At 37.2% G+C, this 16,194-nt stretch overlaps 2 protein-coding genes across 5 annotated transcripts in view; one reads left to right on the top strand and one right to left on the bottom strand.

Annotated features, from left to right (window-relative positions):
* Positions 1 to 16,194, top strand: part of CPEB3 (cytoplasmic polyadenylation element binding protein 3) — a 348,047-nt gene that overhangs the window by 25,545 nt on the left and 306,308 nt on the right. The window lies entirely within an intron of this gene.
* The window catches only part of MARCHF5 (membrane associated ring-CH-type finger 5), a 53,188-nt gene continuing 40,409 nt past the window's right edge, over positions 3,416 to 16,194 (bottom strand). For all 3 annotated transcript variants that reach the window (XM_086378591.1, XM_086378589.1, XM_086378592.1), the window contains 4 exons: positions 11,434 to 11,564; positions 7,573 to 7,756; positions 7,284 to 7,450; positions 3,416 to 6,297 (listed from right to left, as the gene is read on the bottom strand). In XM_086378591.1, coding sequence (XP_086234717.1) covers positions 6,181 to 6,297; positions 7,284 to 7,450; positions 7,573 to 7,756; positions 11,434 to 11,564 — 599 coding nt within the window. In that variant the 3' untranslated portion in view covers positions 3,416 to 6,180. The remainder of the gene's footprint in view (positions 6,298 to 7,283; positions 7,451 to 7,572; positions 7,757 to 11,433; positions 11,565 to 16,194) is intronic.

Raw genomic sequence — 16,194 nt, 5'->3', positions numbered from 1 at the left:
TTATTACAAGATATTGAATATAGTTCCCTGTGCTTACAGTAGGTCCTTATTGTTATCTACCTAGTAATTTATATATTGTGCATCTGTTAATGCCAAATTGCTAATTCATCCTTCCCTGTCTTTCCTCTTTGATAACCATTAGTTTGTTTTCTGGTATATGTTCTGCTGAAACGAGCACAATGATAGCTGTTTGTTTTCTGTGTCTGTGAGCATATTTGTTTTGTAATTAAGTTCATTCGTGTTATTTTATAAGATTCTACATATAAATGGTATGTTTGTCTTTGACAACTTCACTTAGTATGATAACGTCTAGGCTCTACCACATCTTCTTAAACCAGTCATCTGTTTTTGGGCATTTGGATTTTTTCCATGTCATGGCTATTGTAAATAGTGCTGCTATGAACATTGGGGTGCAGTGTTTTTTTGAATTAGTTTTTATCTTTTTTTGGATATTTGCTCAGGAGTGGCATTGCTGGATTATATGGTAGCTCTAGTTTTAGTTTTTTAAGGAACCTCCATACTGTTTTCCACAGTGCCGGTACCAATTTACATCCCCACCAACAGTGTCGGAAGGTTCCCTTTTCTCTGCACCCTCTCCAGCATGTATCATTTGTAGACTTTCTGATGATAGCCATTCTGACCAGTGTGAGGTGATACCTCATTGTGGTTTTATGTTTCTCTAATAATTAGCAATGCTGAGCATTTTTTCATCTGCCTGTTGATCATCTGTGTGTTGTCTTTTTTGAAGAAATACCTATTTAGGTCTTCTGTCCATGTTTTATTTGGTTGCTTGTTTTTTGATATTGAGTTGTATGAGCTGTTTGTATACACTGTACTTGTGTCATATGTAATGATATTAACCCTCATTATTGTTTTAATTTGGATACTTATTGCGTGTCTGTTAGTCGCTCAGTCATATCCGATTCTTTGCGACCCCACAGACTGTAGCCCACCAGGCTCCTCTGTTCATGGAATTCTCCAGGCAAGAATACTAGAGTGGGTTGTTGCTATTCCCTTCGCAGGTGATCTTCCCAACCCAGGGATTGAACCCAGGTCTCCTGCATTTCAGGCAGATTCTTTAGTCTGAGCCACCAAGGAAACAATACTATGAATCAAACTGAATACCTTTTTATATATTTCAATATACTTTATATATATTTTATAATCTGATGATATATTGTGATTATTAAAAAAATTGAGTTTTGTTTATTGATTCAAGATTTTATATGTAAGTGAAATTAGTTCTATATGAGTTTGGGCTTTCAGGTGGTTCAGTGGTAAAGAATCCACCTGTCAATGCAGGAGATGAGGGTTTGATCCCTGGATAGGGAAGAATCCTCTGGAGAAGAAAGTCACAACCCACTCCAGTATTCTTGCTTGGAGAATCCCATGGACAGAGGAGCTTGGTGGGCTACAGTGCATGGGTCAGAGAGTCAGACATGGCTGAGCACAGCAGCCTGTGCGGAAGTCAGGTTGTGACTTTCAGGCCTCACCTGCCCCACCAACCAACTCCAGCCTGCCCTCTGGCAAGCTCCTCCACTGCTCCTGATACAGTTCCCCGCCCTCCCCACCAATGCCTTCTTCAAAGAGGCCTGAGTCTCAGCCATGCAGGAGTGGGGAGGGGTGCTTAGTTACCTTACTGTACATTCTTATTCAGCCTAGAGGCAGTGGCTCTTTTTTTTCCCCCCTGGGGTTTTTATTGCCCTGCCACTTTTAAGTTCTTTTTTCCTCTTTGAGTATTTTGTGACCACCAGGCTCCTCTGTCCATGGGATTTACCAGGCAAGAATACTAGAGTAGGTTTCTATTACCTTTTCCAGGGGATCTTCCTGACCCAGGGATCAAACCCTGGTCTCCTGCATTGGCGGCAGATTCTTTACCATCTGAAATACAAGGGAAGCCATTTACTTCCCACTTGTTAACAGACAATTCACCCTGCTCAAATAACTGGTTTGATGTCTACTTCCTGACTGGACCCTGACTGATGTATATTTAAGGACAGTACATCTTCTAAGGTTTCAAAGTATTCAACAGTGGCTCATAAATGCTGTTAATTGTGGAATAAACAAAACTAAAAACAAACACCTCCCCCTGCCCCAAAACGGATCTCACATTCTTGTGGAGGTGGTATCATAAGACAAAGTAAGATCTGTAGTATAGACTCTTAAAACATCTCAAAGCAGGTTTATTTCTCATTTACCCCAAGATAGTGCCTAGTTCATACAGGTGCTCAACAAACATCCGGTGAAGCAGGATATGTTGACATACAGTAAACTTGGGTAGGCTGTTAGCAGTAAGATAAATCCACATGGGGTTGACCAGAACAGTCAAGCCTCTGCCAGAGTCTTTTACATTCAGCTGCAAACACATCTCTTCCCCTTGCTCTTTGTTCCAGGAAGGCAATTAAACAAGACATTTCATCACTCCACCATTTCTAATGGGTATGTGGGTGGCAGGTAGCAGAGAAGAGGCAACCTTGAGATCCCAGGGAACCAAAGAAAGGTTATAGGCAAAAAACTCTCTAAATTGGCACAATTGGCAAAGAGATCAAGCCAGTCAATCCTAAAGGAAATCAGTCCTAATATTCATTGGAAGGACTGATGAAGAAGTGAAGATCCAACACTTTGGCCACCTGATGGGAAAAGCGGACTCGCTGGAAAACACCCTGATGCTGGGAAAGATTGAAGGCAGGAGGAGGAGATGGCAGAGGATGAGATAGTTGGATGGCATCACTGACTCAATGAATATGAATTTGAGCAAACTCCAGGAGACAGTGAAGGACAGGGAAGCCTGGCCTGCTGCAGTCCATGCGGTCGCAGAGTCGGACACTACTGAGCGACTGAACAACAAATTGGCATAGATTTAGTTTCTCTGCGTATCAAAGTGTTCTCACTTAATTCTCACAATAACCTGGGAGATAGGTTTTATAATCTTCACCTTATTGATGAGATAATCTGAAAGGTAATTTACCCTACAATTCATTAATTATCAACTAGAATATGCATCCAGGACTGACTCTCTGAAGTTTCTTGGCTAGTCTGTCTCTCAGATGGTGGCAGTGAAGTGATTTAGACACAATTCCTATGGAGGGGAGTATCTGATGTACTCATTCTAGAAGATTCTAGTCTTCATGGCATAAGACCACCCACAGATCTCATCTAATCATATATGGTCCAAGTGGCTCTGAGGGTGGGTGAGGGGGGTTTCATTTTAAAAATTAGAGCATACTTGGAATTTAGGCTGGTTTGTTTATAAAATTAAGATAAATTTCTTTATAGTTCTCAAAAAATACAGATTACTTGTATTAAGAGCAAATATCACTAGTATCTCAATTACTATGATTTAAAAAGAATTAAGTAGGTTTGGAATAAACAAATTATGTTTTGGAAGTTGTTCAACAGACAAAGTACACCTAGAGAACATAAAAATTCTTTATTTAACCTAATCCAGCCAGTGTTGAGATAGTCTATGTTAAAAACAAGACATTTAAAAAAATTACAGCACAGTTAGCAAGGCAGTGACTAATTAAGTCACTCAGTTTAATTTTATATTCTTCACAGTCATTTGATAATCATGTAATGATGAACAATATTTTCTGCACTTTTGAGATAAGTTAATTTCTGCAAACAAGAGAATTCTACTAGTTGTCACTGAATTTTATAAAAGAGGTTTAAAACATTAACATTTATAGAAATAACACAGTAAAGCAATGTGAAAATAAATTGGAAAACACAAATATACCCACCCACCCCCAAAGTCTAGAGCATTCCTTTAGTCTGTCCCCTGGTGTTTCTCTTACCACCTCATTCCCTCTTCCTAGAGTTCAGCAACTGAGACACTGCTACTCTGCAGGGGCTATTCTGACCTTAGTTAAAGTGCCTCTGTTCCTTTAATTTCAGTTAATCCTAGAAACAGTCTTCTGAAATAAAGTATTACTCATATTTCAGAGATGAAGAACACCGTGGCTGAGAGGTAAGTTGCTTGATCCAAGTCATACCTATAATTATTAAAAGCAGAATTAGGATTTCAACCCAGGTCCACCCAACTTTAGTTGGCCTACAATTTTGTTGCTTCAGGGTGGTGTGGGCCACTTTCTGAAGAGGCTGGTACACGGTACTTCTTGAGCTAAGATTTCCAAATTTTCCATCCCGAGGCTGAGGCTCCTCCAGTCCCCAGGCACTTGCAATTCCCCCCAGAGCCCTAGAAACTTCTTCTCCCTACCCCCAAAGGATTAGAGTTGCTCCTCTGGCCTCACAAGCCCTGATGCCAAACAAACCCAAGCAGTTACTCCCCCATTTTGGGCATATAGTATTAAATGGAGAACTATGTGCTTGTATAACTTTAGTAAAGTCTGCTAAAAGCTGTTCTATATAACAAAATTATGCAGGAAATATCCAGTCTTTTCATATCAAAAATTAAAGAAAAGCCAATATATTTTATAATTATAGCTAATAATCTGCTATTTTTTACATTTAATCACAGATTTTTATATTTCCCCTTCAGAACTGTAGCAGGGTTCTTAATAAGGCTGTCATTCAAATATCCCCTTCCTAAGTAAATACAACTTTGAATGTTCAATAGTCATTCACATAAATTTCATGTTATTACTCAAAATTAAGACATTCATACTATAGAAAGGTACCAGTCTTAAATTACTAAATTAGCATACATCATTGCAATCTAACAAAGCTCAATCTATATTTGCTACAATCCTAAAGAAAAGTGGCCACTTAATCGGTAAGGGGGAACATTCATATTGTCATGCATTAGATACTGTGAATTAGAAAATAAATAGGGTTTTTGGAACTATCTTTAAAAAATTTAATATTAATTCCTGAAAATAACTCCAAGACCATTCAGATTGCTGAACATTAAAAGGGCCACTACCGAACAGCTTAAATAACTGCTTTTGAAAAATGAATATAAAACTAGTTATACAGTGATTATTAAGGTGCTAGCCTCCTCAATATGACAAGCAATTTAAATTTAAAAACATTAGTATTTTTTTTTCCTCATAATAATCTCACAAAAACAATGACCTTAATATTTGCTCAAGACTTCTTGTTTTCATAATTATTCCTCACTGGTATAAAAACAAAGAGCTCAAGGCCTCACCTTGGTTTACTCACTGCTGGTTTTCTGTCTGTTGAAATTAGACTGTAAACTACATAAAAGCAGGAACCAAGTCTGTTGTGTTCACCACTGTATCCCACATAGCACTTTGCATAATGCCTGGGCAAGCAGGAGGTGACCAACAAATACCTGAATAACTGAATCGATGAGAGAGGAGAGTAAAATAACTATTGATTTTCTGCAAATCGTTCTCTGTGCTCAAACTACTATAAACTGTCAGTTCTATTTTCTAGAAATATGAATTAAAAAACTTTCTCCAGTGATGGAAGGACCTGATGTCTGTGTCTCTGTGTCAGTTTGTCTGTCTCTCTCTCTCACACACACACACACACGCATGCACACAGTAATTAAGACTGCATGAGTCAAAATTACATCATGAACTATGAGATGTCAACATTATATAAATAAAATTTAATAGTGAAAAAGTGATCTGGAAGCCCTGTGAATTTTTACCCTACACATTTTGGAGGACATCACATGGGTTAAGAAAAACACAACAAAATTGCATTTGTTCAGATAATCATTAGAATGTTTACATACATTTTTGGTTTGTTAATTATTTATAACTAATTTACATTTCCTCATATTAACATATACTTCTGCTTAGCTTGTAATCAAATTATGCCAGTGAGAAAAATCCTCACAGTACCTTCATTGAGTTGCTAATTCTAAGAAAACACTGAACATGAACATGTACAAAAGAGGCATTTGAATAAAACAGCATGTGTATTTTTAAATATTTGCACAGTTTGATCTTTACATTTCTGTCTTGAGGAAAATATGAACAAAACTCAGGTTCACCATGCTAAGATAATGGTTCAGATGACCGCCATGAAAGAAGTACATACAAAACAAGGAAAACAAATCATATCCTTAGGTTCCGTGATTACTGAGAGGGTTTCCCCTGCCCTAAGTGCTTTATTGTATTTCTTAAAAATATGAGAGCAGCAGCTTATTACAAGTCTCCATTACTGTGCATCAATGATGGAATCAGAACACAACAGACTCCTAAGAATGGGAGGACTGCAGAACAACAAGAAGTCGCAGTTTTATGCTTCTTCTTGCTCTGGGTAATTTAGGATTTTGCGGTGTGCCTGACGTAAATATTGCTGCTGTTTGAAGTAAACCTTGAATGCTCCTTTAATGGCAACAAAAGCAATTCCACCCTAAAATAAAAAGAAAAATTAGCTTTTTATAATGCAATTTATGTAAAATAAAAATCATTTTACTTATATCACAAACGACATTGTCATTGTTGCTAATTCAGATAGCTGCAAATGAAACAGTACTCTTTTTCTTTTTTTTAATCAGACAGTGAGCTAGGGAGACAGACACTGCAGGTAATATGTCAGTGAAAAAAGTGAGTGTCAGTTGCTCAGATATGTTCAACTCTTTGCGACCCCGTGGACCTCTGTCCATGGAATTCTCCAGACAAGAATACTGGAGTGGGTTGCCATTTTCTTCTCCAGGGGATCTTCCTGACCCAGGGATCAAACCCAGGTCTCTTGCACTGTGGAGATTCTAAAGGCAGATTCTTTACCATCTGAACCACCGGGAAGCCCAACAGGTCAGATATGCCTCTATCATCTCTGAGTAATCTTCCTTCTACTTAGTTCTAATGCTCAGGCATTATATGCAGGCTACCTCCAGAGAGAAGTGGGAATAATAATAATGACATCAAACAACATAAAGGCTTATTTATTACTCTGTGCTAACATTTCAAATGTATGATCTCATTTAACCCTCATAATAATTCTGAGGTAGCTACCACGACTATTTCCATTTTACAAGCACAGAGAAGTCAAGCAATTTTATTTAGGTTTCTCAGCAAGGCAATGTCTCTGATAGGAGTTGAACTGGGCAGTCTGACCCTACAGCAGAAGCTCTTCACCAGTATCTTTTGGGAGTGATGATTTGTGCCTAACTGAGGAGAGAAATCACCCACAGCATAGTTCCAGAAGACCAGAGCTAATATAGTGGATCCTCTTTTTGTTGCTGTTGGATGACAGTGGGGATCAAATAGAGGCTTAAGGCACAGAGCAAAATAGTATAAATATTTATATAGTCCCATTCTTTTTTTTTTTTTAAACAAATATATAGTGCATTTTCTTTGTATAGTCACTTGAAAAAAGTAGTATTAAAACCATCTTACCAAGATTGTCCTTTGTAAATTAGAGTTAACACTACTGAACATTAGTTTACCAACTATTGTCGCAATAGTAGGAAAAACAAGGGCTCCACACAAAATTCGGGTGGCAGAGACATGATCTGCTAAAGGATTAGCCTCAGCTGGAATTCGAGGAACAGGACAACCAATCCCTAGAGAAAAAGATGGAGGGTATTAGTGCTAATAAATCAGAAGCTAAAATATCTTTGCATGGTAGGATTCGTCCACAAGATTAATTTGGTATGTTCAGTACCACCATAATTTAGGGCCTTACCTGGGAATATACTGTTCAAAATTTGTAGTTTATTTGAGTATTTGCGCCAGAGTCTAAGCACATAGTCCTCCCAGCGAATCATCTTGCCTAGTATCAGCATGACAGGAATAGTAGGAAGTCCAATTAAAAGGAATAAAGGATCAGCTCTCTCCATAACATCCAGACCTTCTTTATGGCCTACAACCTGAGAAACAGACAGGGTTTGCTCCAATCATTGCTTTGTCTAATGAAGGGTTACATTCTTGAGTGCAATTCATTTTAGAGAAAACTACTAAATTTAGAAACAAAAAGTTAAAAAAAAATAAACCAAAGCTGTTTCATATTAAATTGGAATAAAAGATTTAAAACCCACATTGATTACATGTCAATGGAGGGAAGGGGATTTCTGCTTCTTGCTTATGTTCCTCTTGTTTAATTTGGTTAGCTCGGGTTATAATTTTAGGTTCTCATGTATCTTCCCAAGAGCATCTGTTTTCCTGCTCTTCCTACCAGGAGGTAAGCACAGCCAGCCAAGGGGTGGGACTAGTCTTCAGGAGATGGCCTGAAACCTCATTTCTCTTTGGCTTTCTCCCTGCTCATTGGGATTGAGTGTAATTTCTCTGGCTGGCTAAATGCCGGCTCTACATACCAAACTCAAAAATGCAATTCCAAGGTCTAGATTTGAGGGAATGCAATAGGAGGTCCAATTTTGGCTATAGGTTCCAGTCACTTTTTCTAATCCAGGAACCCAAGGGTGCCTTTGTATCAGGTTGTAAAGCTAAAACAATCCTTTTCCTCTCATCTGGGTCTTGGGGTAATTTCTCAGTTGTTTTAAGATCTGAGAAGGCAAGAAGGACATGATTAATTCTCATCTGTGAATCTCCACACTTGCCGTCCTGGTAGAATTCTTTTTACTTGCTCCAGTCTTGACTTTACATGTCTCTCAACATGGCCATTCTGTTGGTGAGTGTTACTTTTAACTAGAATACGTCCCTGGATTCTCTTTCACAGGTCTCAAATGACCTTCCTTTAGCCAAAAGTCCCAACTGCTCACAAATTAAATATATTTCTCTGAGGGATTATTCTTGGCAGTTATGACAGGGGAGACTATTTCAGAATTTCAGGGTTTGAGGTCATTCGGATGTCATAGGTTGATATGAGGACAGTATTATGAAGGATTCTATATAGTTTTTCTGTATACACTTGAGGATTAAACTGTGAAGAAAGAACTGTTGATACAGACAATCTATATCTTTATCTGTTTATATCTCTGAGAAGGATAAGGGAAAAGGAAGGAAACGCAAGGAGAGGAGGGAAGAAAGAAGGTAGGGAAGACTGAAAGCCCTACAGACAACATTTACTTGGGAAAACAAACTCATGAAAAAAAGTAAATGGGATCTTTTTTTTTAAAATGAGATGTCCTTTATGTCAGCTATTATAGCAGATTTGTTTTTAAGGTGGATTTCAAGATGTGAAATAAGGAAGCTGACAATGATCAGGGCAAACTGAAATTCTCGGCAACAGATCTGATTCAGGTAGAAATAGTTTATGAAACCACGTGGAGCGGACCAAAATGGGCATTATTAAAGCGTCAGCCCAGACTTTTGTACATGACTGATTTATTTAACCAAGATGTAACACTGAAGAGTAGGGACCAGCCTCTTCCACATGGTCAAAACCCATGGTGTCAGTATCTAATAATCTTCTGTGTCTCCAGGTAGAGCTGCCCTAAAGTGAATTAGTCTGGTTCACAATATTTCATAAACACATATCCCACACATTGAGGGCAAAGTGGATTAGCCCAGACTGTCCTTACCTATAATGCTTGCTCCATGACACCATTTTTTATATCATTTTATTATTTTCAACATTATGATCATTTTATAACTAAATGTGATTTAAATACTTCTGGAGTGTTAGCAAATAAATTCAGAAAACTAAAAAATTCCTTTGTTGGGTTAGGGTTTTTTTTTAGAATTTAGGTTTTAAAAATATAAAGCAGAGTGTGTATTCAGGTATGGACTATATATAGTAAAGGAAAATTTATTACTCATGGGTATCAGTAAAAATCTTCTAAAGGTGTCTAAGGATGAGGAAATAAAAAAGGAAATAGGGCAAATAGTGAGAAAAGTCCATTTTCCCATGTGTGCTCAAGAGGCATGCTTTGTGCATTAAGTTGAGGCTGACCATTACATGCATACTCACATGCATTCATTCAACTGAATACTGATTATGTGCCAGATACAGAACTCGGTGCTGGGAAATAAAAAGTGAACTAAAGAGACATCTTTTGGAGGTGACAGACAATCAACTCAAACAAGTGTACAAACAAATGTTAAGGAACTAGGATAGTATAACATCTGCAGTGTCATACTACCTGCTATCACAGGTCAGAGTCAAGGGTAATAAATGAAAGCTGAATTAAGCAATGGGGCTGATTTAACTTTGGTCAAAACGAAACCAGCAAACCTTGTGTAGAATCATGTACATTCTGGTTTTATGCCCTAAGATGGAAAAAGAGATTATTTTCAAGACTTAAATTTTGAGGTTAGATTCAGGAATAATAGAATGCCTTTGCTAAGAATTTCTTATCCATATATAAAATCAAGGCCTATGGAATTGTAGGTTTAGAGAAACTGTAGGCTAGTATCCATAGTCAGCTAGGCCTACAGTTAATCAAAGCTTAAAAGCTAAGAGTTTTAATTACGGCTTGATCCTTTAAAGCACCTCCTATAGAACCCTACTTTTAAACAGTAGGATGGAACAGTGATGAACTAAAAGGTCTTCTTAGCATTAAAGATAATTAAATGTAACATAATTAAGAACAGTCAATCCTGTGGGGGTTCTACACTAGAGGCAGATTGGTTGGATTGACAGAATGAAGTTAAAGAAAACAAGAGGCTCCGCTAGCCATCCAGGTATGATGGGGGTGGGGTGGGAGGCATTAAAGACAGTGGAAAGGAAGCCACAGATGTTAAGACATATCAAAATAGAAACTGCTTGGACTTGGTCAGCAAGTCCAAACAGAAAGAGTTAAAAATAAAGGTAATCCTAAGAATGTAGGCTATTTATTGAGTTGATGGAAAAATAACTGTAGGGATCAAAGACATAGGATATTATAACAGGGAATAAATTTAGGCTTCAAACTGAGGAAAAGACAAGTTTGATTTCAATAATACTGAGTGGGAAGTCATAAGAAGTCATTTAAGGAGAAAGGCCATGCTGCTGTTACAGGACTGATTTTATGAAAATATTAAGATGAAAGACATAAATCTGAACACAAAACTCATGGGTAAGACAGGTAGAAATCTTTATGGAAAAGGTATAAAGAGAGAAGAGTCAAGGGTTTGGGACTAAGTAAATCTTGATATTTAAGTCTCTAATTTCTATCAACAATGATTGTAGCATTATTTTGTAATAGCAAAAAACCAGAAGTAACTAAATGACTGATTAACAAGAGACTGGTTGTTGAACTGTTGAAATTCTATACAAACAATGCTATTCAGATTTCTCCATACTTTGTGAAAAGATCTGTAAAATTCACTGTTTTTGGAAAAAGAGGGATTCAGCTCTAATGTTTTCTTTTGCGAGGCAAAGAATAGTGTGTGTGGGAGAACATATTTTTTTCTTACATATGCACAAATAAAGTCTGGAAGAAGGTTTGGGTTAGGCAGTGGCTACCTGGGGAGAGGGGAACCTGGGTAAGTGAAGGACAGGAGTAAGAAAACTTTCCCCTAGAGAGCTTTTTATATATTTTCTTATTTTTAAGCCATGAGAATATTATTACTTGGTCAAAATAATAATTTTTAAAACTTCTAACAAAAATCTATTTAATAGATCTTCACATCAAAAGTAACATCATCTGACAGAATAAAAGTGAACCTGCATCACTGTCACCGCTCCGTAAGTCACAGCTGTCCAATAGATGGAGCCAACCATTATTCCTGCTGCAGCAAATGGACAGGCTTTTGAGATCAGTCTATCTGCAAGATCCAAGACGTAAACAACTGGACCTATAATATAAAGAAAACAAAGTTTCAACAAAAGACAGATTTTTAAAAAAGACCTGTTCAGTATCCACAGATACAAAATATTTTTATGAAGTTGAATGCACTGATGCTTTAGAAATAACTTTTATTATAACAGTTATAAATGTTACAAATATAATGGGAACCTAGATTTAACAGATTTAGAATTTCTCAGTCATTTGCATGAATAGCTAAGTTTCACTTCCTAAACCCTAGCAAAGAGCCTCTTAAAATTTTTATCTTTAATAGTAAACCTGCTGCTGCTGCTGCTAAGTCGCTTCAGTCGTGTCCGACTCTGTGGGACCCCATAGACGGCAGCCCACCAGGCTCCCCCGTCCCTGGGATTCTCCAGGCAAGAACACTGGAGTGGGTTGCCATTTCCTTCTCCAATGCATGAAAGGGAAAAGTGAAAGTGAAGTCGCTCAGTCGTGTCCGACTCTTAGTGACCCCATGGACTGCAGCCTACCAGGCTCCTCCAATCCATGGGATTTTCCAGGCAAGAGTACTGGAGTGGGGTGCCATTGCCTTCTCCGAATAGTAAACCTAGTAAACCTAAAATTAAAGCCTCAAACACAGCTGCTTTTTATAAAGGAAAATAGTTCTCGTTTCTCTTAATGACACTGAAGACTATAGAATGACATAGCATTTCTACCTGTTCTCCATAAACAGTTCCTGGCCACAGTTAGATTCTATAGCACTTGGTAAGAGTGTCACTTTTTTGACTTCACGTACTATTTCCTTGATAGTGTGTGAAGGTAACCAAGGCTATTTTCCTGTAGTTACACAACTCTATTTTACTTTGATATACAATTTAGTTGAGCGTTATTCTCTAACAAACAACTTGTAATGATCATGCCACTTTTTGTGGCATTCTAACAGCTGGATGTGCCAATTATACTTCTATTATGTGTTTACTAAGTGAACTTTGGTTACTACCTCCTCTGGCAGTTGTCTGGAATAACTACACTTGGAGGAAGTATAATAACTGCCATTAAGCCTGATATAATTTAGCTCCAGAATCTCCTAGACTAGCAGAAAAGCCTCAGAACTGATTTAGAGCAAGGCCTAAAGAACTGAATATCTAAGTTTAACTAAGGTATCATAGAAATATTGACTTAGTAATCATATTTGTTGAATGCTCTCTATGTACAATGTACTTAAGACCTTTTCTCAGAAATGTTTAAGAGCTGTATCTACCCCTGAGGGCTTGCAATCTATAAGAGGATGCTGTATACAAAGCCAATATATTTTTCAGTGTACGAAGAAATCCACATAGCAATATGATGATAAAATCACTACAAGAACAAGTATCCGTCTACGGAGCTCTAATTTATAGTTCTTGATTTTTGGAGCCAGTAATATCACTCATCACTGTGTACAGAGGGACCATATTGTGAAGAAGAAAGGACACCAGGAGTGATGTCAAAGGGACCTATGATTTAAACTCAGCATATAAACTTACTACTGTCAAAGTCTAACTTACATAATGTCTAAAATCATGACAAGTTATCTTTTGGGACCAAAGAGAAAAAAAAATAAGCCTAGTGCAGTGCATACTGACTCTACATTCTACATGACAGCAGGCACAGTGTGACACATTACACGTATCATTAATCTCATAATGTAGGGTTTAACCCTTAAAACACAAATTTGCTGGGTTAAGTTTGTAATTCCCTCAGAAGGCGCAATAAAAAAAAATTTTAGTGAGTCTTCAAAGATCCCTGAAATGCTAGTACCAAAAGTTAAAGCCAATGGGTATATATGAAACCTCAAAACTTCAGCTTTCATATTCTCTGATAATTCTTTAATCAGAAAATTGAAACCACAAGGGAACAACTACAGACTCTTTACAGCACATTTCCACCTACCAACATAACAACTACCCTATCTGAAGTCAGTCCCTTCACTCTAGATCCCATCCCCTCACCAACTCAAAGACGTGGCTCCAGCAATTCACTCCTTCCCTCCTACAGCATTTCTCCCCTACCCTTTATTGGATTATTGTCATCAAACATGTCATTATTTCTTTTACTTAAAAAAACAAACCACCTCTTTTCTCGATCCTTTCTCCCACTGCTCCATTTATTTGCTCTGTTTACAGCAAAGTTACTCAAAAGACTTTCCAGTTTCCATTTTTTCTCCTTCAATCCTCTCTTGAACTCACTCCATCAAAATTGCTCCTCAAGGTCACTGACAAGTTACACACAGCTAAATCCAGTGGTCTAATCTCAGCCTTCCTCTTATTTGGCCTACCACCAACATCTGACAGATGTTCCCCTTTTCCCAATATATGGTTCTTCATATCATCTCCAGGACTTCACCGTCTCTTTGTTTTCTTTCTATTTCACCAGTCACTAATTTTTCAGTCTCCTTTCCTGGTTCCTCTTTTTCTTGGCCTCAGTGAGGCCCATCCTGTGAACTTCTACTTCATCATACTCCGTATTTGATTACTCAGCTCTACTTTTCTTTTTCCCAAAGCATCTATCACTTAACATACTCTAATTTCCTTATTGTTTCCACCTACTAGAATAGGGGCTGAGAAACTATGACCCATGGGCTGAATCCACCTTGCTGTTTTTGTAAATAATGTTTTATTGCAACATGGTGACATGCAAAGCCTACAATACAGTTAGTTGACTCTTGAACAACACGAGTTTGAACTGCATGGATCCACTAAGATTTTTTTCAACAGCAAATACTACAGTTCTATATAACCCTCTATTGGTTGACTCTGGATTCGGAGGGATATGGAGGAGCTGTGGATAGATGACTGTAAGTTTATATGTGGACTTTTGACCACACAGAGGGTTGGCAACCCTTCCCCGTACACTGTTTAAGGGTCAGATGTATTTACTGTTTTTTTTTTTAACAGAAAAAGTGTTCTGGCTCCTGAACTAGAATACAAGATCCAAAGTGAAAGCAACCTTTTTATTTTGCTTATTGATGAATCCCAAATGCCTATGATTCTCAAAAATTTGCTTAACTTTCTACTGAGGTACTTATTTTAAACTATGATATGAAAATCTCTAGGTCTTCCTTTTCATTATTTTGTATGAAGCCCAAGTGATGAGACTTATTTTCTACATAGTCACAATCAGAATGTATTAGAAGAGAAGGTATTTTATCTGCTTCCAACTGACCTTCTCCCATGCCCTATCTTTTCAAAAAGGGTGCTTGGAAAGATCTACTGATGGAGCAAAGAAATAGGTCATTTAGATGAAAACACAGTTCCTAAAAAGTAATCCATCACTACCAATTTTATCTGTTATGGACATGGACAGTATAGAGATGTCTGAATTCTTTCCTTTAAATATCTCAGAAGGTTTCAACACAATAAGCTCGGTTTTCAATTTTCTTCTGAATCATTAGATATGAATTCTTTCTGTACAAACTAAACAAACAAATCCTCATACTTCCTTCTGGAAATTTTTTACTCATCCCTTGTGTCATATGCAACAGATACGCTGGATTAAATGAAGACACTAGCTGCATTTTATAATTCCTATTTCCAGTTTTTCTGACAAAATTCTGTCTAGGCTTTTGTCTTAAGTTTTTTTTTGCCTAAACCTCTCAAGTCTCTTTCAGGCAGACTAGTCCAAGATTAGTTTAGTATTTTAAAGGAGAATAAACGCCTAGTGATAAACATTACCACAGAAATCTAAACTGCCAGGCATTTATTTCTGACAGCTAAAGATTATCTAGGAATATCTTATTTGATGAATAAGAATAATCACCAAAATCCTCCGGATGCAGTCCCTCAATACTACTTTTCCTATTAGGAAGCTTATCATGTGTTACTGTGCCATGACTTCAGGTCATAAAAGGAAAACTGTAACAGTCAATAGATGTTCTCATTGTTAAGATTACAGTGCAAACAGTTGCAGGAAATGAGGAAAGCCAGGACTCTTGTCCTTGAAAACCTCAATTCTAATGGAGAGGAAGAAGTATGACTAAATGTAAATCACAAGTTAAATATGTAAAGGCATAAAAAAGTTTTAGTATTTTAAGAAGGCATTAATGAATTTTTAATACCTCAGTTGGCTTCATCACTTATGTTTCCAACAGTACTGTATTTACCCAAGGAATGGCAATTGGAGAAGCTATATATAAATACAAGTTTTGAAAATTCAACAATTTAATTGTTGAATAAAAGGTCGCTAGGGAAACATGGAATTAAAAGAAAATCTATTGTGAATTCTTTTGTACAATAAAGCTGTAAAGCTTTTGTAAAGAAAATAACTATACCTAATGTTTTGGGTAAGTTCAGATTTTCACATTTCAGATTTGAGTGACATCCAACAGTGAGCTCAGAACTACTGGGGAAACTCTTAAGTCCATGTCTACTGAAAAGAAATAATCAGTCTTATCTGGCAGACACTGCAAAAGTAGATCTTTGTAATTGTTGTAGATCTTTGTAATTGTTGTGTTGTGATTTAAATTCAAATCTATGTATGCATGGTTATTAAATTTATGAATTAATGACTGAAGGACAGGTAATAGTGTTCAAAATCTCCCGGCACTGTTTACAGTCATACCCAGAATTCCCAGGCCCTTTCTTGGGGAAGAAAGGTATCCTCAAAAACATCTCTGACCAATTCTTGAAAAATGATTTCTA

This window comes from Bos grunniens, chromosome 26 (genome assembly GCF_055505025.1).
Source record: "Bos grunniens cultivar Pamir isolate PY7600 chromosome 26, Bosgru_T2T1.0, whole genome shotgun sequence".
Classification (NCBI taxonomy): Eukaryota; Metazoa; Chordata; class Mammalia; order Artiodactyla; family Bovidae; genus Bos; species Bos grunniens.
This window is presented reverse-complemented; position numbering and strand designations above follow the sequence as displayed.